Source organism: Schistocerca serialis, chromosome 12 (genome assembly GCF_023864345.2).
Source record: "Schistocerca serialis cubense isolate TAMUIC-IGC-003099 chromosome 12, iqSchSeri2.2, whole genome shotgun sequence".
Classification (NCBI taxonomy): domain Eukaryota; kingdom Metazoa; phylum Arthropoda; class Insecta; order Orthoptera; family Acrididae; genus Schistocerca; species Schistocerca serialis.
Genome location: NC_064649.1, coordinates 15,940,371 through 15,967,280, shown reverse-complemented (window position 1 = coordinate 15,967,280; position 26,910 = coordinate 15,940,371). Strand labels below are relative to the sequence as shown.

The 26,910-nt window shown below is 39.3% G+C and overlaps 1 protein-coding gene across 1 annotated transcript in view; it reads right to left on the bottom strand.

Annotated features, from left to right (window-relative positions):
• Positions 1–26,910, bottom strand: part of LOC126428354 (protein draper-like) — a 216,633-nt gene that overhangs the window by 37,383 nt on the left and 152,340 nt on the right. Inside the window, exons 13-14 of the mRNA XM_050090285.1 lie at positions 19,852–20,058; positions 3,101–3,256 (exon numbers count right to left, since the gene is read on the bottom strand). Coding sequence (XP_049946242.1) covers positions 3,101–3,256; positions 19,852–20,058 — 363 coding nt within the window. The remainder of the gene's footprint in view (positions 1–3,100; positions 3,257–19,851; positions 20,059–26,910) is intronic.

The window sequence follows — 26,910 nt, the reverse complement described above, 5'->3', positions numbered from 1 at the left end:
TCACAGTAGGTTTTCTGCATCATTTAGTCTGTATATATAAAGATTTTCTTGAGTTTCAGGCAAAATTTAATCCTGAGGCATTCCTCCTCTAACTCCGCCATCTCAAAATTCACAAACTGTGCTACACAATGTTCTACTGAATGCAGCACTGAACAATAACTAACAGACATACAGCAATGAAACTTCCGGCATTTAAACATTAAACATAGATGTGTGCAGGAATACCAACTCAATTTTGCTCCAACACACCATTGGTACAAAATTAAGAATGTTCCAGAATTTTTTGAACAGACTTCATAAAGAGTGACTCAGGATTCCAGTTAAGTACAGCCTGAAACCACACAATTGTCATCATTAAATATAAAGAAAATTGATAATTTCTTATGACAGTCAGATCCCAACAGAGGAGTATCCACCTAGCTACCAATTTTGATTCGGCTCCTGGACACAACAACACTTGGTAGCAGCACCAGTCACTTGGTGCTTATGCAGAAGACCGCATTCAGCTTCCAGTAAAGGCTCCGAACACACTACCATCTTCTGGCAGCACACAAGTTGATTTTTCACAAGTGACTCAAGTGTAGCCTCCATTACAAACAATCACAGTGTGGACATAGGTAGCAGCTACTTACCAGAAGTCACCATCTGACCATATCGAGCAGTTGTCTCAAGAAATTTTGTGACACACAATAAGTGATCTACCTGTACGATAGATGAACCAATTGAGAAAATATATAAACTATATACAGACATAAACAGCATCCATAAAAATGTACAAATGGACAATTCACCATGGAAAAATAAATGCAAAAACAATACATTTCCTGGATACAACAACAAAGGGAGACCGCATTAATCATTAGTTTGACATTTACAACATATGCAGTTATACAACTGACATCAAATCACCCACAAAACAAGAAACTAACAGCACCCCAACATATCATTATGGATTGAATGAAACACCACTCACTTGAGAAAATTATGAAACAATGGATATATCAATCAAATAGTAAAAAGACCCAAAACACACCTAAAGAAAAATAAAATAAGCAGATGACACAACATAATAAAACTGCACAATCACTACTTATGTTACAATGCATATGAATACACAGAAGAGGAACACTCATGACTGACAAAAATAAACGGTACACATTAACATAAAAAAAAAAAAAAAAATCATCACACAGAACAGCAGATACATTGAACAAACAAGGATTATACATAGCATGCAGAACAAGAAACACATACCAGTCACAATTACAAACACCGACAGAAAAAGCAGACAAATACCAAGGAACTGGTAGATACTAGTTACAAAGTCAAGATTGTAAATTAGTGTTATCCAAGGATGACAGGCAGAAATTTCAAGACTTGATAGAAAGAACATAAAAGAAATTTTAAGGATGAAAATAGCCATTCTACGTTTGCTGAACATCTAACAAAGCATGGGCATGAGCCATCTAAAATGAACCGTAACAACAGAAACTCCTAACATTACAGGGAAACTTTAGGCCCCTCCAATGAACAAGAAAGTAATAAATGACCTCATCAATATGAGTAATAGCTCACTGATCACATTAGCCACTAAAATAACAACAAAATGAAATGTAGAATATAAAAAGATTAAATAATAACACCTCATTTCACAGTACTGGCATTTCCATTAAAAGAAAAAAAGATTGTGATTCCCTGAACTTAAATTCCACATTTGTTCAAGGCAACCACCACCACCACACACAGTAACACACACACCTACATAAGAAAAAAAAAATATCAAACTAAGTACCAAAATCTAACATATATAGTCATGATACTGCTGTTCATAACTATCAACTTGTTACATTGTGACATCTGAAGACACATTAGCAACAAAGAAGCCACTTGACACTTTTGTCATATGCACTAAAGACTAATGCCCATTTCTAATTTTTCTCTACTACATATTACTATATTTTTCAATCCTAGACATTAGTAAAACATCAAGAGACCTGAATAATCATAGAATAAATGTAAACAGAGCCAACTCTCATATATGGAGTGAGACAAACTCCACCGTCTTCATGAAGAAATACTCCCAAAACATCCATATACCTGCCACTTACCCCAATGAAAAAAAAAGAGAATTTAAACTCAGTATTTCACCTACAAGAAGCACATGTTTCCATTGCCGACCATTCTCAAAGATGACGCTTTCTCTGACATGCAACAGTTTTATGCAAAGTCAATTTTGTTGCACTTCACTTGACTTTCCTTTTTATAAATATTTGCTTATTATAATTACTTCTTTAAAAGGAAATGCATGTGTTGAAAAATTCTGGTAACAATTCAAGAACTGGCCTCTACTGAGAGTGGAAACAGTTACACTATCTTTGTCATTTTATCGTCACACCTTTATGGTAGTTTTCTCTTCAGCTACAGTCACTAAACAATGTAGATTTTGCATTCCATACTAATTTCCCACTTTTACTTATTCACAATCTGGTTTCTTTTGAAGTATAATGAATGAAATTTCTTGACATCCTTCTGCAATTATCCATGTCCTCTGCTGCATACTATCTACTTCTTCTTCTTAAAAGAAACATTCTGCCAAATGCAAATAATATACGAATAAAGTGGACCACTCACCAAATAGTAGAAGAATTGATTTGTCAACAGGCACACAAAAAAGAATTGATTGGTTTGAAGAACATTCTGGGCAGTTTGAGCAAAGGATTTGGCCACCTACTGAACATTTATGAGACGTAATTGAGAAGTCAGTTTGTGCACAGAATCCTGCACTGGCAACACTAATCACAGTTAGGAAAAAGTAGTACTCATCTACTACACCTTACTGTTACCATTTACAATTCGAAATCATATAAGTCTTGGGAAAGGAGGGTGTTAATGTCTTTTTGGTCTTATATAAATCTAAAATACATTATCAATAACAGCATGAATGTTGAATAATTGTGCAATAGCACTGACTTAATTTCTTTAAATTTTGCATGGAAAACTCAACAGTTCTACTTATTTGAGGAATCACGAAAATCATCACATTACAGTTGTAAGCATATACACACATACTATAATTTATAAATTCTCACTGTATACTGACCTGTAACATGGTGACATTCTAAGCCGTTCTCACAGGCACATTTATTCTGGCAGTTCAGGCCGTATGTACCGACTGGGCACATATGTTCACAGGTGAGCCCTGTAATGCCTGGGTTGCACAAGTACTGCCCAGTAATGGGGTCACATGCACTAATACCTGCAGAAAAAAAGGACACAAAGCTGAGTGGAATCCAGAATCACGAGCAACGACTGGCGAAACAATGAAGTGAAATCAGTACTCAGAAACTGCATACTAAACCAGATACAAGTTAAAACATTAGCTAATGACATTTTAGTAAGACTCAGAAATATACCTGAATTTCAGTGTGCAGTGCAAGCTATAATAAGCTTCTTTGGTATGGCTAAAGAAATCCAGAAGGCACTGGGGGCACACAGAGATGAAGGAAAAAGAAGAGGAGGGGGGGGGGGGGGGAGAGAGAGAGGGGGGGGGGGGGAGCGCAAAGGAGGACAAAACAACGAAAGAGAACAGAAGATCGCATTCTTGCCATACTTAGGTGTGGCTTCTGCAAGAATCAGCTGAACGTGCTTAAGAATGACAGACAGAGAGATGCTGAATGAAACACATTTGGCTATCAAGAGAGCAATGTATGATGCCTTCAATGACTTCCATTGCAGAATATTGTCAAATGATGAAAGTTAGTGTCAAAGTGGATAATAACTTACTTTATGGATGATTCTTTCATAGTATATTGTGCCATATACATTTCTTGCTTCTATGACTGCATGAAGTAGTCGCAAAATAAATTAGAAATAGTTTTGCCTTTATAAATGTCTGCTTGTGTCTGTGTATGCGAGTGTATACCATCCCTTTTTCCCCCTAAGGTAAATCTTTCCGCTCCCGAGATTGGAATGACTCCTTACCCTCTCCCTTAAAACCCACATCCTTTCGTCTTTCCCTCTCCTTCCCTCTTTCCTAATGAAGCAGCCGTTGGCTGCGAAAGCTAGAATTTTGTGTGTCTATCAACCTGCCAGTGCTTTCGTTTGGTAAGTCACATCTTCTTTGCTTTTAGAAATAGTTTTTCCCTGTTTTAGAAGTGTGTTACTTTTGAGCATTTGTTGCTCAGCTCTTATCCATAAGTTTGAAGGTTTTAATGTATTTACACTAGGAATATTATAGTTATTTTACAAAAATTTGTTAACTGAGCTATATATCACTTTATTCTCAATTATATTTAACTATCATTCAACACTGGTGTAAATATGAGTATACGTAATTTCTTTAAAATGACTTGTAAATATTTGTTCTGTTATTGTGGGAATATGTCATTTTTGAATGGTTGTTAAATGTCTTATATTAAAGTCGATAACATTACTGAAAACCATGAGAATAAAGCTTCTCATGACCTACTTTGTGGTTGTCTGTTCTTTTACATTAGTCATATTTATTAATGAATATATGATAATTATACATTCTATGGTTCTGTAATGCTTCATCACAGAACTGGTATAAAGTTGTCTAGGAATTTTCCATTTTACACATGTTTTTGTTCATTTAAAATTCTGTCTGATGGGTGATTTATGTATCTGTAAATTTCAATTTCTTCCATCACATCCATGAATTTACCTTTCTGTAACTTTTGTAACATTTGTAGTGATTCATCTATGTTATGTATTTTGTGGCTGGTGTCATGTGTACAGCAAAGATTGATAGGCAATTTTCACATATTACTGTATGTTCCTTAAATTGTGTGCCAAATTTCCTTCCCATCTGTCCAATACAAAATTTTGAGCATTCTATTCTGTGGATAAAAGCCAATTCTGAGGAGGATATCTGCAGGTGTATCTGTAATAACAACACTGTGCAACAATGAAAATATAAATCGAATGAAAATAGCCAGTTCCTATCAATTCTAATGTGGTGACCGTGACTATCACAAAGACAATTCAAAATTAGCTCTAGTTGTCATTTTACACTGTTTTATTATGGTGAGATAATATAAAAATCTGTATATAATTAAGTTTGAAATCAAATATTATGATGGTTTGTCAGAGTCATAATAACTAGTAACAATTGATTATATTGTTGTCCCTGGCCTTACTTATGTGCAATATTTTGAATATAAACATTTTGATATCAATTTCAGTGATCTTTTTGTCTCCCTCCTCTTCGGCTTCAGTGGCTTTATTAATGCTTGTAATAATTTTTGCACATTTGTTTCTAGATTAACTAACAGTTGTTCAAGTTGGCTGCTACTGAAGTGAACAAAAATTCCACGTTTGTGTTAACAGTGCTGACACATTTTGCTATGTGTGTGGAGAAGTGACAATTGCTTCACGAAAACAGCAAATAACCCCATTGATTAAAAAAGCTTACAGTTGTTATTTTGGGTGCAAAATAGGTGATCAGGATAAACCATGGGCTCCACATGTGATCTGCAGTCTGATTAAAATTACTTGCTAGTTGATATGTCATGCATTGGAGCTAGTTTCCTCACAGTACTCAGCATCAAGCTGAAACTGTTCACTGTTGCCAAAGTGCCACAACAATTTGTGAATTCACTTACAATTCATTGTTCAGCTTTCTTTCCATGTCAGATACTTCCATACAAGACATGATTCAGCAACACATATGCAGTTTTCATAATCACAGAGATTGGTTTACATCAGATGAGGTTTACACAATGTTGTGTGAAGCTTAATTTTTGAAGCTGCAGTTCATTGTTGTGATTGTGAGCACAGTTTTAAGTATAATTATTTAACAGAGAGTAATGGTAAATCTAATGAAGAGTGTTTGATTATTATTTTTATTCATTTAATTGGTTTAAGTGTAACTTTATTTATCTTATTTTGCTGCATCATTTTCATCATGGTATTGACTTTTTTATTCACTTGTATTCTTCTTCCTATCATTCTCTTTTCATTTGGAATCAGTCTTTGTTGCCTATAATCTGAAACCAATTGCCAACTATGACTGTTCTCAGTCAGCAACACAGCAGAATGTGTAGCCATTGTAACGATAGTTTCAGGTAACCAATAACAGTGAGAAATTACAGTTTACTTTTAGTGCTAAAAACTGATTTTCTTCTGTCTTGAAGTTGCTCATAAAGATTATTTTTAATTGGTATGAACAAAGCAATCATGATTTTAGTTCTGCTGCAGATTGTTAACCACCATTTTCTCAGATACACTGCACATCACAAGGTTGTTATTAGCTTAGGATACAGGTTTAAATCCGGGGCTATAACATGTGTCAACTGCCACACTTTTAGTTATTGATCACTTAAAATCAGCTGTTGACAGAGAATCTCACATTTCTGACATACCTCATGGTGACCACTTGCATCATTGCCCTGTGTTACACACTAACAAAATTTTCAAGTGACCCACTGCATTTGTGTGTCACCTGTGTGGTGACTCAACGAACAGCATCACTGCCCAGAGACCAGAATCGTATCGCTAACCTCAGCAGCACTGAGTGACGTGAACACTCTGGTGGTTGCAGTCAGTGTTTAGCTTATTAAGAGATTAGACTCTTTTTGTAACCTGTGTGTTAATCTACATCTACATTTATACTCCGCAAGCCACCCAACGGTGTGTGGTGGAGGGCACTGTCATTACCTCCCTTTCCTGTTCCAGTCACATATGGTTTGCAGGAAGAACGACTGCCAGAAAGACTCCGTGCATGCTCGAATCTCTCTAATTTCACATTCGTGATCTCCTCAGGAGTTATAAGTAGGGGGAAGCAATGTATTCGAAAACTCATCCAGAAATGCACCCTCTCGAAACCTGGACAGCAAACTACACCGTGATGCACAGCGCCTCTCTTGCAGAGTCTGCCACCTGAGTGTGCTAAACATCTCCGTAACGCTATCACAGTTACCAAATAACCCTGTGACGAAATGCAGGCTGACAATCTGCAGCAACTACTAATGGTATGAAACATGGCACAACTATTGCAGGGTTAAAAGTGAAACATAACTACATTCTAGCTTCCTTCAGCTGGGAAAATATGGGTTATCAACTTTATTCCCATTTCTTCAATATAAGAACTAACCACTTGAGGATCAAATACCATCACACTGATGACAACTATTGAGTCAGCCTCAAGAGACAAATTAGCATGTAAACTTAACTATGCAGAAAAGATTTGCCCAAAATAAATGGTCAACCTATATATGCAGAAATGATTCATTATCTTTCATAACAAATTGAAAAAAATGTGGCTTATTATTTTGGAATAGGACCATTGGTATCAAAGTTATGGTGGGCATGTGAGCTGAAATACATGATCCTTCTGTTTCTAACACAATAAAGCAATATAAAGAATCATGATATAAAAACTGCTTACTTGAGCATGAATGGAAGGCTGTGTGGGACATAAGGACAGTTGGTTGGGGTCAGACAGTGTGGAAGTAGAGTGTGGGGGGAGGGGATGAGAGTGATAGGTCAAGTTCAAGGGGATAGAAATTAGAGGGAAATATAGGGAAAGCAACTGGGAGATGGAAGTGTGGAATTGGGAAGTGAGGGTGCTGATAGTATGTAGTTGGTAATGCTCACAACCTCCACAGAAAACATAAATACTAGTAACACTGTCTTTTTAAAAAAGGGGGGAGGGGACAATTTCTTTTTTTTTTTTTTTGTTGGAGAGCAAAGTTTTGATCTTATAACAGTTTCGAAGGTCAATTTCAGTTTTTCTCTGTCAGGAATAGTTTAACCATAATGTCCATTTTTAGCTGATATAGTACTATATCAATGTGATGTTATTTTCTGATTGTAAGATATATAAGATCAAGTATTTTCAGTTAAGTATCCTAACTTTACCCTATTAGGAAATCCCTGGAAGGTAATGTCTGAGGTTGTATTCATGAAAGCAGTCACTTTCTAACATGTTTTTTAAAGGAAGCTATACAGAAAAAGAGAAAATGATAAAAATGTTGCAACAAAAAATTATGTCCCATTTTTTTCTATCATGTGGAATGTCTTTCTTGTCTTGAATGATATTACAGAAATAGTTGGCCAACATACTAGGTATCCACTTCCCTTCATACTGTTTTTCCATGGAATCTTTATTCAGATTAGCCAGATACATCACTGCAGCTCACTGGGAAGAAGTAAGAGTGAGAGATCAGGAAATGTGCTTTCAAAGACATGTTGCAGCCAAGAGCTTGATAAACAATGATCATTTGATTCACTACTTCTTTGTAATTTGCAGCTCTTTTTCTTCCAGGGAAATTTTCAGATACTTTCTTGAAACCTTGCCATGCTTGCACTTCTGTATCATTCAGGAATGTTTCAGAATTCTGATCTACCTGAAGTTCCCTGGTCTGAGGGCTCACAAATACATCTTTTACTTTGACTGCTGAAAGACAACAAAATTTTTCAACAGAAATGCAGACTCTCTCCCAGTTTGATCCACCACCTTTACAAATTGTTTAATTAAACTGAGTCTGATGTGCAGACCCTCTGCCAGTTTGATCCACCACATTTACAAATTGTTTAATTAAACCGAGTTTGATGCGAAGAGATGCAATGATATCTTCACAAGCTACCAGACTCTGATGCTGAATATCCCCCCCCCCTTCACCACCACCACCACCACCACCACCACCACCACCACCACCACCACCACCACCACCACTACTTTACATTTGGTTCAGGCGGTTTTTGTAATACATTGCCAGAAAAAAAACTAGTATACCTGGAAAGACAATGTCATTTTTTATCTGATGACAGTGTATGCCACCTGGGGGCTAGTATATCTACTGATAATGGTTTTAACATTGCATACTAACACATAGCATAGTGGCGTAGCTACCAAAATGCCATCAGTGTCTATCCTTTAATATGGAATAACAAATTTCATAAGTGAATATATATATTGTGAGGCTACAGTGAAGATTTCTAGCTCTTTAAATAAGTGTCTGCAGGATGATCTTGGATGAGCTCCAGCAATTATTCTGATTACATGCTTTTGTGCAATGAACAGTCTTTTAGTCTTTTACTCGATGATGAGTTACCCCAGAATATGATGCCACACGAAAGCAGAGAATGAAAATAGGTGTGGTAAGCTAATTTACTCAGATGTATATCGCCAAAATTTGAAATGACCCTAATAGCATAAGTAGCTGAACTCAAACGTTTCAGCAGATCATCAGTGTGTTTTTTCCAGTTCAACCCCTCATCAATGCATACACCTAGAAATTTTGAATATTTTACCTTAGCTACCGATTTCTGATCGAAGTCTATATTTATTAATGGCGTCATTCCATTTACTGTGTGGAACTGTATATACTGTCTTATGTCAAAGTTTAATGAGAGCCCATTTGCAGAGAACCACTTAATGATTTTCTGAAAAACATCGTTTACAATTTCACCAGTTAATTCTTGTCTGTCGGGTGTGATAGCTATATTTGTATCATCGGCAAAAAGTACCAGCTTTGCATCTTCATGAATATAGAATGGCAAGTCATTAATATATATTAAGAACAGCAGAGGACCCAAGACTGAACCTTGCAGCACCCCATTCTTGATTCTTCCCCAGTTTGAGAAATCACCAGTTTTTTGTATATTATGTGAACTGTTTATTTCAACTCTGTACACTTCCAGTTAGGTGTGATTTAAACCATTTGAGCACTGTACCATTCATACCACAGTACTTGAGCTTATCTAGAAGTATTCCATGATTTACACAATCAAAAGCCTTTGATAGATCTCAAAAAATCCCAACAGGTGACTTCCGGTTACTCAGAGCATTTAATATTTCATTAGTGAAAGTATATATAGCATTTTCTGTCGAAAAACCCTTCTGGAAACCAAAGTTACATTTTGTTAAAACTTTATTTTTATTTTACAAAGGTGTGAAGCTACTCTACAATACATTACTTTTTCAAGAATTTTGGATAAGGCAGTCAGAAGAGAGATTGGGCGGTAGTTGTTGAAATCAGACGTATCCCCTTTTTTATGCAGTGGTTTAACAATGGCATACTTCAGTCTATCTGGGAAAATACCCTGCTTCAGAGAGCTATTACATATGTGGCTAAGATATAATGGGATGAGAACTAGAAACCTCTAAAAGGGTGTGCTAATTTTTTTTCCCGACACTGTATATACTGGGATTTTCTATCACGACTATTCCACTTGCACAGGAAACAAGCATATTTTGTTTAGAGCATTATTGTATTTCCAATAACAATGCAATTACTTTGAAATCAATACAAATCTTCCATTTCTGCTCATGTATGTAATTAATTTGAGAATATTTTCTGAAATTTTGTAAATTCCTTCAGCCAATCTGCAATGTGCAATCTGGACAGTGAGCATTTTATTTCCACTTTGTAGAAGGCACCCTTGAGACTTATTTTCAAGAAATCTATAAAGGGTCTCCACTCCTGTGGATTGTATTTGAATCCTAGTGTTTTCATAAAGTCTACAGCATCATTGCAAAATGTTATTGCCCCATCAATTGTGAAGTTTGAAATACAAATTGTGTTATGTGTCTAAACTCAATGAGTTAGTACTCTGGTGAAGAGGATTGTATTCCTGTAACCTCATACCGAGCAATTCTGCCTTTTGTTTAAGTAGTTCAATGTCGCACACCAAATCATTTAGATCTGCCCGTATTGATAAGTGTGGTGTTGAACCGCTACACGAGTCCTCCTGCTACAGAGGCTCTTTTCTTCCATGAGATGATGTGATTTCTTCATTGCCATCCAATTCACTGCAACTATCATTTTCTTCATCTGTTTGCCTTGAAGGAAATGGAAGACTTTCAGAGTGTGGCAAGGGCTTCGGGGTACAAGACAGGTCCAGATAGACAATGGGTTTCTTTGATTTCTTGTTTGTAAATCCCCACGTATTCATAAGACAAAACTAACAATCAGAGATATGGTTTTTTCATTCTCTCCATATGATAGGTACAGCAAAAAAACAGCATTTTTTCCTTTCCACTACTATATGCTACTTTCCACTAGTTAGTTAATTTACAAGAAAGTGTACAATGTGTAAGTGGCACCCACTCTATCTCCAGTGGCTATTTCTTGCAAATGTGAAGTCCCCAGAGATGTAAAAAATTGTCAGGAGTATATCAACAGTGGTACTGACAAGTCATTTTTCTAGAAAAATCAAAAATATATCAGTATATTCTTTAACTGTTACTATATAAAGACATTCATGCTTACACCCTTCCTCTTTACTTGTTACTTTTTGTATTCCAAAAACATCAAAATTAACCATTTCAAATGCAGTAACTCATGAGACTTTCTAACAGTGGCTATGAAGTTAGGTTTTATGAACTCCATGTTTATGGTAGTTGTTGTGACTTGCCGATCATTCAAAGCACCGCCACGCAATTACGCACATCCTCTACGTGCGGCGCTGTCTACCAGCCATGCAGCAGCTGCGTCACCTAAGCGGTCAGCCGAGCAGCGGCCGCTAGACTGGAACTCAGTGCTCATTCGAATGCTAACGTGTACACATGTCTTGCTTGTCAACTTACTCTGTGACTTATATGTGTTGTGTCGTTCTGAAATATATGTGTTAAACTTGACATTATAACAATTGGAAGTCGAGGTGGTGGATTTTTCCTTTTCACTGTTGACCCACAGGGTTCCATGGCTACTGTCGAGCAACTATTGCAAAAGCTCCTTGAACAGCAAACGCTTCTAACAACGGCGATTCGCGATTTCGTCGCGGTGTCAAATGCGGGCCGTTTCTCGTCATTGGCTATACCTCCTTTTCCTCCTTACGACGAGACAGTGGAAGACTGGTCTGATTATGAAAAATGTCTTCGACAGCACTTCTTCGCATTTCATGTCACGGACGAACAACCATGTTAGTCTCTGTTCCATTCTTGGATTTCACCTCAAATGTATCGGTTGTTGTTGCAATTGGCTCCTTTGAAGGATCCTGCATCTTTGTCCTTTGCTGAAATGTGCTCACTTCTGTCTGTCTATTTTCTAAAGCAAACGCATGTGGTAGGCTCTCATGTTGCCTTTTATCGTTGTCAAAAACAGCCACATCAATCCTATCGCGCTTGGGCTGCTGAACTTCACAGCCTCAGTCGAAAGTGTCAATTTGTTACTGATGTTCACAAAGAATCCTATGCCGATTCCATGGTACGGGATGCTATTATCCGGTCGGCGCCCGACAAAGAAGTTCGGCAACGTGCCCTCTAGACAAAGTTCTCTCCATTGCGCAGTCTTTTGAAATTTCTCGCGCCGCTGGGGCGCAAATAGAGGCGTGGGGTGATGTCGGGGAAATACAACCTCTGTGCACTGTTGACAATGCGTGTGGCGCATCCCCACTGGCGGACGTGACCGCAGTGCGCTCCCACATGCAGCCTCGGCCTAGCCATAAACAGCCCGCTAAGAAACTGCAGCAAAACCCCCGGCAACTTCCTTCATGTCCGCGGTGTTTTACGAAACATTCACGCAAGGATTGTCCCCAACGTTGGGCTGTGTGTCACAATTGCAAAAGGAAAGGTCATGTGTCTTCCATTTGCAAATCCGACCGCATACATGATGTTCATGAACATGACGCTGATTCTGATTCTGTGTTGTCTGTCAATTGCACTTCTTCCCTTTCAGGGAAGTTATTCCTCACTGTCCAAATCCTTGGTCGAGATGTTCGCATGCAAGGGGATACTGGTTCTGCTGCCACTATAATTAATTCTCAGAAGTATCTTCAGTTGGGTTCTCCACTCCTGTCACCTGTCAGTTGGCAATTATGGATGTACAATAAACAGAACATTTCTCTCTTGGGACAGTTTAATGCTGAGGTATCTTACAAATCCGTCGTTCGCACTGGTCCCATATTTGTGGTCGACCAGAGCAACGCAGAAAATCTTTTTGGTTTCGATGCCTTTCGCGTTTTTGGGTTCGCCATAGATGACTCTGTCAATATTGTCTCTGATGCTATTCCTTATGCTCAACTGGATTCCTTGTCGACGACATTTTCGTCCCTTTTTTCTCCTGGGTTAGGCCGTGCAAACAACTTTGAAGCTCATATCACGCTCAAACCCACTGCTCGGCCAAAGTTTTTTTGGGCTCGGCCCATTCCTGTGGCCCTTCATGATCGGGTAAAACGGGAGTTGGATCATCTCACTACTTCAGAGGTCTTGCTTCCTGTCACTTCCAGAGAGTGGTCCTCTCCTGTCATCATCGTTGCTAAGCCAAATGGTGATATTCGTCTCTGTGGCGATTTCAAAGCCACTGTAAATGCTCAATGCCTCATCGGCACTTACCCTATGCCCCGTCCTGAAGAACTGTTCACTAAACTTGCTGGAGGCCAGTATTTTTCTAAAATTGACCTGTCAGAAGCTTATCATCAACTTCCTCTAGGACACTGCTTCCCGGCAGTTTCTGGTCCTTAACACGCCTTTCGGCCTCTATCAATACCAATGCTTGCCATTTGGGGTTGCTAGTGCCCCTGCTCTCTTTCAGCGATTCTTGGAACAATTATTGCTCCCTGTCCCTGGGTGTATCAACTACATGGATGACATTGTTGTCACTGGCTCCACCACTGAAGAACATCTTCAAAATCTCTGCACACTTTTTCATGTCTTACAGACTGCCGGTCTTAAGCGTAATCTTCAGAAATCACAATTTTTTCAGGCATATATCACGTACTTGGGGTTTCAACTCTCTCGGGATGGTATTCGTCCGCTTCAGCAAACTGTCGCTATGATCGATGCCCTTCCTCACCCTACATCTGTTAAGGAACTGCAGGCCTTCTTGGGGAAAATAGCATACTATCACAAGTTTTTACCGTCTGCGGCTTTGGTGGCTCAGCAGTTGCATCACCTGTTGCATAAAAACGTGCCTTTTCACTGGTCCGCGTCATGCGAAGCGGCTTTCCAGAAATTGAAGACTATGCTGAAACAGGCCCCGTGCCTGGCTACTTATCGGCCTGGCCAACATCTTGTTCTTGCCACAGACGCCTCTCAATACGGGGTTGGTGCAGTCCTTGCGCACCTTTTTTCTGACGGTTCGGAACAACCCATTGCTTATGCATCCAAAACGCTCACGGATGCCCAACAAAAGTATTCTCAAATTGAGAAAGAAGCTTTGGCCATTATTTATGCTCTTCATAAGTTTAGTGTTTTTCTCTATGGCTCAAAATTTCATCTTGTTACGGATCACAAACCACTTGTTTCCTTGTTTCATCCATCAACGTCACTTCCCGACAGGGCTGCACACCGCCTCCAGCGTTGGGCTCTTTACTTGTCTCGTTTCAATTACAAGATTCATTTCCGGTCAATGGCTCAACATGCAAATGCTGATGCTTGTCTCGCCTTCCCATGGGTCCTGATCAGGCATTCGATAGGGACGAACTTTTGTGTTTCCACCTGGATGTTGCCAAGCAGCGGGTTGTGGACGGATTTCCCATCACTGGGGACAGGCTGGCGGCTGCTACAGGTTCTGACCCTACCCTCTCCCGGGTTTTACGCTGTATTCAGAAGGGTTGGCCAGATCGCCCATCCGCTAAGACTTCTGATCCATTGCGGAACTACTACGCTTTGCGCTACCGCCTCATGGCTAGGGATGGTGTTATCCTCCTCTCCACTGACAATGCTTCACCACGTGTTGTGGTACCTGCGTCTTTGCGTGCTTCGGTCTTGCGCCTCCTTCACCCAGGGCACTGGGGTGTCTCTCGCACAAAATCTCTGGCGCGCCATCATGTGTACTGGCCTGGCATCAACTCTGAAATAGCACACATGGTTGCTGCCTGCGGTCCTTGTGCATCACAGGCCACTGCCCCGAAGTCATCTTTGTCACCATGGCCTTCACCTGAGAAGCCCTTGGAGCGCATTCATGCTGACTTTGTGGGACCCTTTTTAGGTACTTATTGGCTCCTCGTAATTGACGCCTACTCTAACTTTCCTTTCATTGTCCGTTGCACGTCGCCTACCACTGCGGCAACCACCAGTGTTCTCGCCCGCATTTTTTCTTTTGAAGGCCTCCCCTCTACTCTTGTTACTGATAATGGTACGCAATTTGCCTCTTCCGAATTTGCGGATTTTTGTGCTCGTCACGGCGTTATGCATGTCACGGCCCCGCCGTTCCATCCACAATCCAACGGTGAGGCTGAACGACTAGTCCGCACATTTAAGGCTCAGATGCGGAAACTTCTGACTTCTTCTGCTGCTGCTGATGCGCTTCTCCAGTTTCTGGTGTCTTACCATTTCACCCCCATGGGCGACCACAGCCCGGCTGAGCTCTTACATGGCCGACAGCCCCGCACGCTACTTCATCTTCTGCGGCCTTCCACCTCACGGCCGCGGGTGCCTTCACTTGGCCGGTTCACCGCCGACGACCTCATCTGGGTACGGGGATATGGCAGGCGGCCAAAATGGAGCCCGGGCCACATCTTAACACACCGTGGCAGACGCCTGTATGAAATCCAGACGGACATGGGTGTTGCAGTGCGTCATTCGGACCAGCTTCGGCCTCGTGTGCCAGCAACGCCTGTTCCGAATGCCGCTACACCACCTTTGGCTCTACCTGATGCTCGGAATCTTGGCATCTCTCAATACTCACAACGCAGCCCTCTCACCGTCATCACGATGCCAGCACAAGAACGGACGCCACCAGGAGACGTGCCCATGCAGGAACCGGATAACCATCCTCTGTCAGAGCAAATCTACTCGCCTCCTCCTCCAACGGACACCGACACATCGCCCATGTCTCCTGTCATATCAACTGGACTTGCCGCAACAGGGAGATTGGTGCATGGGGCCCCAGCAGATTCGACCCCTATGTCTCCTGTCATCTCAACCCGTTATCATCGGGGACACTTCCGTCCGTACGGGAAGCCTCCTCCTCGAGACTTTACGGTGAGTCAAACAACGCCTATGGACATTAGCCATCTCCAGGACACCTCCATCAAGACCAGTGCAACAATTTCAAAGGAGGGAAAAGTGTTGTGACTTGCCGATCATTCAAAGCGCCGCCGCGCAATTACGTGCGTCCTCTACGTGCGGCGCTGTCTGCCAGCCATACAGCAGATGCGCCACCTAAGCAGCGGCCACTAGACTGGGACTCAGTGCTCATTCGAATGCTAACGTGTACAGTTGTCTTACTTGTCACCTTACTCTGTGACTTATATGTGTTGTGTCGTTCTGAAATATATGTGTTAACTTGACGTTATAACAGTAGTATGACATTCACAATTGAGACTGGAGTACTGACACCTGAAGCACTATAATAGATGCCATAAATATAGAGGTTAACATTTCAAAATATTATTTACTATTTTTTCTCTATTAACTCCAAATTACAGTTTTCTTATTGTTTTAATGTTAAGATTACTGAAGAACTATCTCTGATAGTGAAATTCTGATTTCAGAGTTTAATTTCTCATCAAAAATTCATAGAGATTTATGCACTAATAAATAGAACATTAGTGGAGCAGTGTACTAAACACAATACTGATGCAATGTAAGTTCATAAACAGCAAGAAGTTGCCAAGAGTAAATATGCTACCAAGTTTCTTTTTACCTCAACCTCAACTCACAATGAAGGAAAAGCAGCAGTTTGAAGATTATGTAAACAAGAGGCAAGAAGATCATAAGTAAACTGTAGCCAAATTTTATAAGAAAGTATAAATCAAACAATGGAAAAAGTGGACAGAGACGCTGATCGTGCATGTGCAAGTTGTGCTTGTGTGAATGTATTTTGGCTGAAAGCTCAAATGCATAGCAGTCTCTTTATTGCATCTGTCTACAACTCAACATCTCCTCATATGGTGAGTAGAATCTATACTTTCCACGTTATTGCTGCAAGAAATTTTTTTTTATCTATAAGTAGTAATATGGAGATACATACCATATATCCATAATGAGTACAGAAGTTGCTTTATAAATAAAATTGAAATGCACCTGGGGAAATCACAAGACAGAAAAACCGATGACAATTGATCATAACAGCTGCTGCTGAAGATGTCCATGCAAAAAACAAAAGTAACATATTTACCTCTTTTGTCGAGTGGCCTTGTTTGGACAGTCCAATGTGCTGTGCCAAACTCCCTGTACTCACTGCTTGATATACTTTTGGCAGGCAGTTGGCAGAGTCTTGGTGTGCTTGTTATATTCTAAATGTGAGTTCAGACAATGGGTCAACAATTTTGATCAAGTTTTGCAAGGATTTTCTATACTGAAAATAAAGAAATACAGGTTTTGCCCTTTTTCTAAATACTCCCTAGTTTTGGAGGGAAAAAAACTGTGTCAAAGTTGATTATGGAAAAATCATACTTTCAGTGCTCTACAACTATACAGTGTATAATATGGGGTCCAAAATTAGTAATGCTAAAGTTACTATTGTTTTTATGTTTTCATGCTGTTGCTAACACATCATTCAACAAATCTAGACTGGACTCGCATTCGGGATGACGACAGTTCAATCCCACGTCCAGCCATCCTGATTTAGGTTTTCCGCGACTTCCCTAAATTACTCCAGGCAAATGCTAGGATGGTTCCTTTGAAAGGGCACAGCCGACTTCCTTCCCCGTCCTTCCCTAATCCGATGAGACCGATGACCTTGCTGTCTGGTCTCCTTCCGCAAACAACCCAACCCAACCCAACACATCTAGCAGAATGAGGTCAGTGGTTGAGGGATTAGAATACCAAACTGCTGGCCCATGTTCAGTTATTGGTTGTGGCTTTTTTTATTCAATATTTTTTCCCTGTGTATCTGGTAATATTATGATAGTGGGGGTATCTTTCTTTGCCTTTATTTTTTAAGGAAAACATCAGGAGGTGTGATTAATGACCAAACAAGTATATATAATTTATTGACAGTTTTTTCATTGAGATACATGATGCACTATGATAGGATTTTCACAGATGATGATACTCAACTGACCTGCACCATGAAAGCAATACCACTAAAATGTACCTCTCTTTGTCAACCATGTGATGTTTACTTTTTCCATTAGGTAGAGAATTACCTCGGTATAATTAAATTGGACAGAGCAGGGCAAGAAATGGTTTTCTCATTTTAAAGAGGGTTGTTTTAACATTAATGACTCTCCCATTCAGGAAGACCTTCAGGGTTTGATGATCATTTAAATGCATTAAGCTACAGTGATTGATGTCAGTGTATGCAGGAACTGGCAAATGTGGTAAACTATGATAATTTGACCATCATGTGACATCTGCATGTAGTGAAGAAGAAGCCTCAAAAATTAGGTGTATGGATACCATGTGCTCCAAGCCAAAATCACAAAAATCAGCAGGTGGTCACATGGGCATCCCTGCTTGCTCGTCATCTCAATTGGCTCGTGAACAACACTGAACTTGCTTTCCTGTATCATTACTGGTGACATGTCTTTACAACAACATAAGGGAAAGAAAGGAATGGCTGAGCCCAAACAAAGCAGCAACTCCCTGTACACATTTACAAAAGATATTGTTATGCATTTGGTGGAACAGTGATGGTGTGGTGTACTATGAATTGCTTGTAGCCATCACTGCTGACATTTACTGTCCACAAGTGAGACGTCTTGTAGATGCAATCAGAGAACACTGATTAGGAAGACCATGTGGAGTGATGCTATTCGACAATAAAGCCTACCAACATTCTGCTAGACTGACAGAAAACGCTGTACAACAGAAATTGGGTTGGGAAGCCATTCCATACCCACCTTATTCATGTGATCTTGCACCCACAGATTTCCAGTTTCTCCACTCTCAATTGAACAACCTTGAAAGTACTTCCTTTCGAGATGAAAATAAGCTCCAAACCTGGCTTGATGAGTTGTACATCTGAAAACTATGTGATCTCTACAATCACGGAAACAAAAAGTTACCTCATTTTTGTCAGAAGGTTGTAAATAGTGAAGCAGAATACATTATACAAGATTAAGGTCTCTGTTTGTGTCTCTCTTGTGTTTATTAAACTTGTGGAGAAACACTACACATTTATGTGCCAACCCAATACTTATTTCATTATTAATCATACACCCTGAAGTCTTATTTCAAAGAAATAAAAATAAAAGTATCCCAATTATTAGAATGTTATCAGACACACAGAAAAAAAATACTGAAAAAAAAAAAAAAAAAAAAAAAGAAAAAAAAGAAACCATGACCAGTAGGTTGGTAGTGTAATGCCTTGGCTGCTCAATAGCGGATGTTGCTCATCTGGATGTAAAAAATGATGGGTATCCAAGCTACAGCATGAAAATACAAAAATGTTAATAACCCGAACATTATTAACTTTGGTCTCCTTATTGTATTAATAAAAATGTTGGTTTTTAGATGATCTTTCGATGGATAGCATTGAAAATATGTTTTTCCATCATCAACTTTTATCTTAATTTTTTCAAAACCTAATGAATGTCTTGCAAAAAGGTGAAACACCTATCTCTTTTTCTTATTTTTTAATATAGAATGTCATTGAAAAACTTGATCAAAATTGGTGATCCACATGTCTGGAGCCCCCCTAAAGTTTTCCAAGTCACGATGCATGCTCAATTTTGTGAGAATGTTTGACAATGGCTGTTGGCAGTGTATGTGGCTTGCATATCATTTACAAAGTACAAGCTACTCTAGTCTTTGGCCTAATTTTTGGTTTGTTCAGCTGTGGGTCAACTGATGATGTTCACTGAACAAAACCGGTTGCGACATAAAAAATGTATCTTAATACAGCTGTGACAGTTCTTATTAAGAATAACAGTAGTCAGAGCTTCACACATAACAAGTTGCAATCACTCACTTCACTCTCTGTAAGCAACCTTTGTTGTCATCAAAAATAGTAAAACAACAGGAGAGCAACAGACAGCTGGCACTGAACCCACCTAATATGGGCTCAGGGCACTTCTGCCTGCATCCCAGGCCGTAGAAGCCGGGATCACAGTGCTGCGTGCAGTTGGGGCCATCCCAGCCAGCTGCACACACACACTCCCCAGTCTGCGGGTCACAAGAGCTGTTGTTGTGGCAGAGACATGTCTCCGAGCAGTTCTCCCCATAGCTGCCATCCTCGCACTGGGTCTCGCAGCTCACACCTGTTATGGGAGAGATAACACCGAGCCAATGTTACTCAACAGTTCTGTAGGAAACACCTGCCCCCCCCCCCCCCCCCCCACCTCCCCCCCACACACACAAGCAACAGAAATGAAAAAATGTGCACATTTATGATAATGGTTTTTTTTTTTTTTTTTTTTACGTCTACCAGGAAACCCGTGGAGGTTCTGTACAGCTGTGTATGACTCAACACTTTTGTCACAAGGAGCAATGTGTGACCTATATCATAAAAATGGTTTGGTTGGTTGGTTGATTTGGGGTTGGGGACCAAACAGTGAGGTAGTGAGGTTATTAGTCCCATTGGGTTGGGGAAGGAAGTCAGCCATGCCCTTTCGAAGGAACCATCCTGGCATTTGCCTGAAGTAATTTATGAAAATCACAGAAAACCTAAATGAAAATGGGCAGACGTAGCTTTGAACTGTTGTCGTCATGAATGCAAGTCCAGTGTACTAACGATTGCAACACCTTGCTCAGTAAAGGTGGTCTCACCCCAGGAGAAAGCCCAATGTGTAAACCAAATTGTCAATTACTGTGCAGTAAAAATTTGTGTATCATTTCAGAAAGAAAGACATCAAGTTAATCAGAACATGGATGGAAATTTTTTTGCAATGAAGTTGTTCAGAAATGGACAATCAATGGCAGACCATCAGTTTTGGAAGAGACTGTGCAGGCAGTTTGGTTCAAATTCATGAAGTCACCACAGAAATCTATTAAACAAGTTTCACAGGAGCTTCAAGTGTGAAACAGTACAGAGAATGAAGTAGTTCACCAATTTCTTAAATTGTATGCCTACAATGACCAAACTGTTCAGGTATTACAACTAGATGATCACTCAAAACGTCAACAATTTGCTGAACCATTTGGATGAGGACAGTGATTTCTTGAAGCATGTGTGTTACTCTGATGAGACTACATTTCATGTTTGTGGCTCAGTTAACAACCATAATACCTGTATCTGAGGATCAGAAAATCCTCATGTCATACAAGAACACATTTGGGACAGTCAAAAGGATAATGTGGGTGTGGGTTAATGCGTGATTGAATAACTGGTGCAGTTTTCTTCCTCGAAAGCAACGCAAGTGGATGTATTTCCCTAGACGTGTTAGTGAGCTATGCCATCCCCCAGTTACAGGACATGGAAAGCACTACCATCTTTCAGCAAGATGGCAGTCCCCCACATTGGGCTCTTGAAGTCTGATTTTCTAATGAAACTTTCACCAACAGGTGGATTGGGAGAGATGGCACAATCACCATGGCCCCTGAGATCCACTGAAAATACAACCTCAGATTTCTTTCTTTGGAGCTTCATGAAGGTATTGTGTACAGAATAACAGTTCCTGATATCAAGACACCGCAAAAATGCATCAGAGATGCCACTGGCACAATCACACCAGACATGTTACAGAATGTGTGACAAGAGATTGCATACCAGCTTGATATTTTGCATCTTACTAAAGCCCACGTCACCTAGGATGGCACTTCCACACATAGAGGTGGAGAGGAAAGGAAGCTGTGCATGCCAAACTGCATTGCTGTGGATAACAGTAAGGCTCGTTCGCCAACAGTACATTGTATTATATGTTCAAATCAATGAGGGGAATAATAAATATTAAAACCAATTTCAATCAATCATCATGAGAGAAATATTAATTCACATCCACTGTTCCACAGATTTACTTTGCATGATGTCAGGAGGTGAGAACAGTTGACACAGCTTTGTGAAGAAGTGAAGTACAACTTTTCTCAAAATGACATTGAAACTACTTACAATAATTATTGTTCATTGTGATTTGAACTGTGTTATAAGTAAAAATTTAATACACAACAAAATTAACTTCAAGCACAAACCAAAATCATTATATTTGCTTGACAACTGCTTGTATTCAATATGGTTTTTAAAAATGTGTAAGGTGTGTGTGTGTGTGTGTGTGTGTGTGTGTGTGTGTGTGTGTGTGTGTGTGTGTGTTTGATGACAGTTAAGTGTAATCACTGCATGTAAAAAAGAATTAGTGGTAGAAAAGACTAATGTAAAAGACTATTGTAAAAATGGTCAGTGAGCTGTCATATTTTTCATTGTTAATGGGCATTAACACGTTCAATATTACAGTGAGAGACAGCATTTATAGTCCACTGAACAAGTAAATGATTAACCATCATCCGCAAATAACTTCAGGGAATCTGACCAATAACATCGTATACCACTGATATCTCAACAAGTAACAGGTACTGTCATTTTAGGGCCTCATCCAGTTTGTACCTTCAAAATGACAGAGGCTTACAACATGGTGAGAGAAGCTTAACTTCTCCTTGGGCAATATGTTGAGCATTATAGTCCGTATAAATAAAAGGATACAAAGTCCTAATCAAAAAAGCTAGGAAGATCTCATTATTATGTAGTATGCAACTGATATGTTGACAAACACATTTTTTAACCGCAAGTCTTTAAAACTAAGAAATATTATTACTTTGTTCTGAAGTCTACATTGTAATACCACCATCACTTTTATTTGAGTCTGTTTCCTACCAATATGATTGTAAACTTATGACGATATGTTCAAGGCCTATATCCATCTTCACTTCCCTGTCAAATTCTTCTTTCTGAAGCTTTTCAGCTTACCACACAGTCTGTGCCCACGCTACAGGTGGGATGTTGTCTGTTGCCTCACTACAAGTGATTCACTGTACGTTATCTTGAATGTTTTGTTTTTTTCTCGCATGTGGCCTTAAAACCCTTTGCCCAAATTAATTCCAAGGGGCTACAATGACAGTGACATGTGGGTAAACTCAAAACTATATGATCCCATTCACATGCAAGGTAATCAAGTTTGTACTTTCTGTCATGTGACTTGTACAGTGTAAATGAATGAGCTGCAGGAGATCAGCACAAGTCTGGTTTATACGGTGCTTAATATTTTTATTTTTAAGCCGGGAATAATATCTGCGTTTCTGGTTTTTCTACTTGGTGTTTTCTCTGTAGCAATTGAATTATAACTGGCAATGGCCAACTTCAAAGCAAGGTATGACAAGAATTGTGAATCGTGTTACGACAGTGTTCATTGCCAAATGGTAATCACTGCTGTTTTTCTTGCACGTAAATACGAGTTTATTCTCAGAAATAATTTTCCGAGAACTTATCCCTATGAGAACTTTAAAACTGCCAGTACCATCACTCATTTTCCAGCAGATCATCTTTGAATGATTCTAATTGACCCATGTTTCATCAGGATAATACACTGTTGAACTACCTCCTTCTCTAGTATCGTGAATCTTTATGTGGGATATAGTTCATGCTGCACCTATGGGTCACTTCTTTGAACTAAAAACTCTCTTCATAACGTGTCTGGAATCAACATCTTTTAAAATTCTTTACCTTAACAAAGCACTTACCATTGAAGTCCGCATAACTGTAACACATTTTTGTTATGATTGGCATTCATGATTCAGGAGCACTTTGAAACATCCTTGTTAAAACTATCTGTTGGTGTTACAGGTTCCATGCGATTTCAGTGCTTTCCAACTGTTTCTATGGTTCCTACTGCTCTAACACTTTTCTTTACAATTCTCTTTACAGTTCTCTTGCCAACACCACATGGTTCTGGAGTTTGTTCTTGTGTTTTCCAATGTCAACCATAGGAGGCCTAATTTTACATTCATGTTTGAAAAAGTTATAAATGCAGTAAACAATCTGCCTTGCCTGCTTGTGAAACACTCCAAGTTTATTGTTGTCACCTGCCTTTTTTTAATCACACTCAAACATTTACAAGATGCACATCCACAGCTATACCACTGCAAGAAAAACAAAAGGAAACAAAAAAACTGATAGTTGAATGAACAATTTGGTTGTCGGAAAGTGCAGTAACAGTGCAGCATGTAGGAGCCAAATTTTTGCTCTCTAGCTATAACTCTCTGCTAGCCTCTCAGAAAGAGAACGAATATTATTGGCCACCAGTGGCTAGTGGAGGGGGATGCACAGAACAACTGAAAAATTGGACCACCTTCTTACATGAAGTGACCAATAGCGGTGCACGTGATGAAATGATTGAAATGTTGAAGTGTATTACATGTTTATGTAAGGTTCAAAACTTAATGAGTAGAGGCATATGTGATACAATGCATGTTTAATTTACTTTATCCAATAAAGGGCCACTCTTTGTTATCATGGACTCTCCATGTAGTTCATCAACGTAGGTGCTGAGAACCTCAAGGGGACAAAGCACACCATCATCTATTTTGAGGGATAACGTAGACAATTTTGGACCTGTTTCTATGCCACTAGTGTTTGCTAAAGTTATAGAAAAGGCTGTGTATGTAGTGATAATTTATCATTTTATTTTACATAATTTGCTATCACATGTACAGTTCAGTTTTTGAAGTTGTTTAACAACTGAAAATGCTATATTCTCTTTTCTCTGTGAGGTACTGGATGAAGTAAAAAAAACATTTCAAATGCTAGGCATAATTTTTTATTTAACTAAGTGTATGATTGTGTTGATCACAAAATATTGCTCCACAAATTGGACCATTGTGGAATATGGGGAGTAGCTCACAGTTGGTTCACTTCTTACTTCAACAACAGAGAGAAAAAGGCCATTATCCGCAGTGTTGAGGATGGCTATGATGTGGGGTGTAAGTGAGGCATGGTCAAATGGGAGGTGCCCCAGGGATCAGTGCTGGGGCCACTCCTGTTCCTTATTTATATAAAGGATACACCCTCTAGTAATACAAGTGATTCTAAAATATCTATGTTTGCTAATGACACTAGCTTGGAAGTAAAGCATATTATTTGCAACACTGGCACTGTTTCAAATAGAGCAGTTTGTGACATAAATTCACGGCTTGTAGAAAATAAAGCTAAATCATAGTAGGACTCATTTTTTACAGTTTCTAACACACAATTCAACAAAACCCAACATTTTAATTTCACAGAATGGGCATATGATCAGTGAAACTGAACAGTTCAAATTTTGCACTTCCTTGGCTCTTGTGCAGAAAGGTGTGCAGTATACTACTGCATCCATTTTCAATAAGCTACCACAAGAATTGAAAGATCTTATCAGTAATCCACACACTTCCAAATTGAAATTGAAGAATTTTCTCTCGGGTAACTACTCTGTCGAGAAGTTTCTTGAAAAATTCTGAGTCCTGTGTTATATTGTAGATTGTGTTTACATAAACTTATGGTTTGTCTTTTTGGGTTCATAAACATTTTATTTTGTCTATTATTATTTCTATGTTGTAATTTCAGGTACTGATGTGTTCCATGACCTAGGATTTTTTTTTTAATTTTATTTTTAAAAAAAGCTGGGTATATGTCCATTGGGGCACATTTCTGGACATATGTCCCATTATGGGTAATTTCTTCAGTGGCTGAAGCTGACACCATTAAGGTTGCCTACTTCCACTCATTGATGTCATATGCTACTGGGGAACCAACCACTTGCCAAAAAAAGTTATCAGAATAATGTGTGGGGTCCATCAAAGACACTCTTGCAGGCATTTGATTCGAAAGATAGGTATCCTAACAACTGCCTCACAGTACATTTTTTCCTTGCTGACCTTTGTGTGCAAAAATTATTCTATCTACCATGGCAACAGTAAATTCCATGGCTATAACACCAGAAACAAAAACAATCTACATGTCGAAATGAAACATCTCACTGTGGTACAAAAAGGAGTTTACTACTCCAGCATTAAGCTGTTCAGTGCTCTCCCACTACATATCAAATGTGTTCGTACAGAACTGCCAAAATTTAAACAAGTTCTCAAAGATTACCTGACAGAGAAATCTCTTTATACTGTGGATCAATATTTGAAAGAAAATGTATACCATCACTAAACTTATTGTGTCTAGGACTAATTCAATTTTTATTGAGCATTGAGCATTATCACACTTTTTGTAACAACAGATTGGCTGTACCTGTATTTAGTCCTGTAGGTCTAATATCTGATTTAACTTTGTGCTCTTATTTATAACCTTTATTTGAAACTCCTTTTTCTGTTAGATGGTTGTTATGTTATCTAGCTGACATTGTCTCTGTTACTGTATTTATAGTATGTCTTACTTAAACTATGTACAATTTGGCATTTAATCTCCCTTGTATTTATTGTAAGTTTAAATTGAAACCTGTACAATTTGACACATTCCATACCCTTGTGATTGACTCACTAACTGGGTCTATGGAACATGAAATAAATAAATAATTGCTCCTTATCTTCTCAGAGATTGTTAACTGTAGGTTGTCCACATTTAGCAAAAGCACCTGGTATAGTGACCATTACATAAATATTTCTGCACTACACACAGTGCAATACAACGGGTACTTATGAAATATGAGGGGCCCTCAATAAGTACTCCAACTCATTGTTTTCTGAAAGCAGACTGGTTTTTTCAGGATTCCAGCACACCAAATTATTCCCCACTGTTTTGCCTACAACAGTGTATTTTTGAACATAACCTCTGTTCAATGTAGCATCCTTATGCCACCTTACTGGCAGGGCCTGTACGCTCACTCGGTACGACTCTACCGATCGATGCCGGTGCTGACGTCTCGCTGCATCGATAACATCTCTATTATCCGTGTACTGCTTTGCTCCCCACGGAGTGCATCCTTCAGTGAGCCTAACACGTGGAAGTTGGAAGGTGCAAAACTAGGCTGTCAGGTGGATGAGGAAGAACAGCCCAAAAAAGTTTTGTGAGCTCATCTTGGGTGCACAGACTTGTGTGAGGCCTTGCAGAAGGAGAAGTTCATTTCCATTTTTTAGTGCCGAACGTACTGAACCCATTTCTTCAATTTCCTGAGGGTAGCACAATATGCTTCACAGTTGATCGTTGC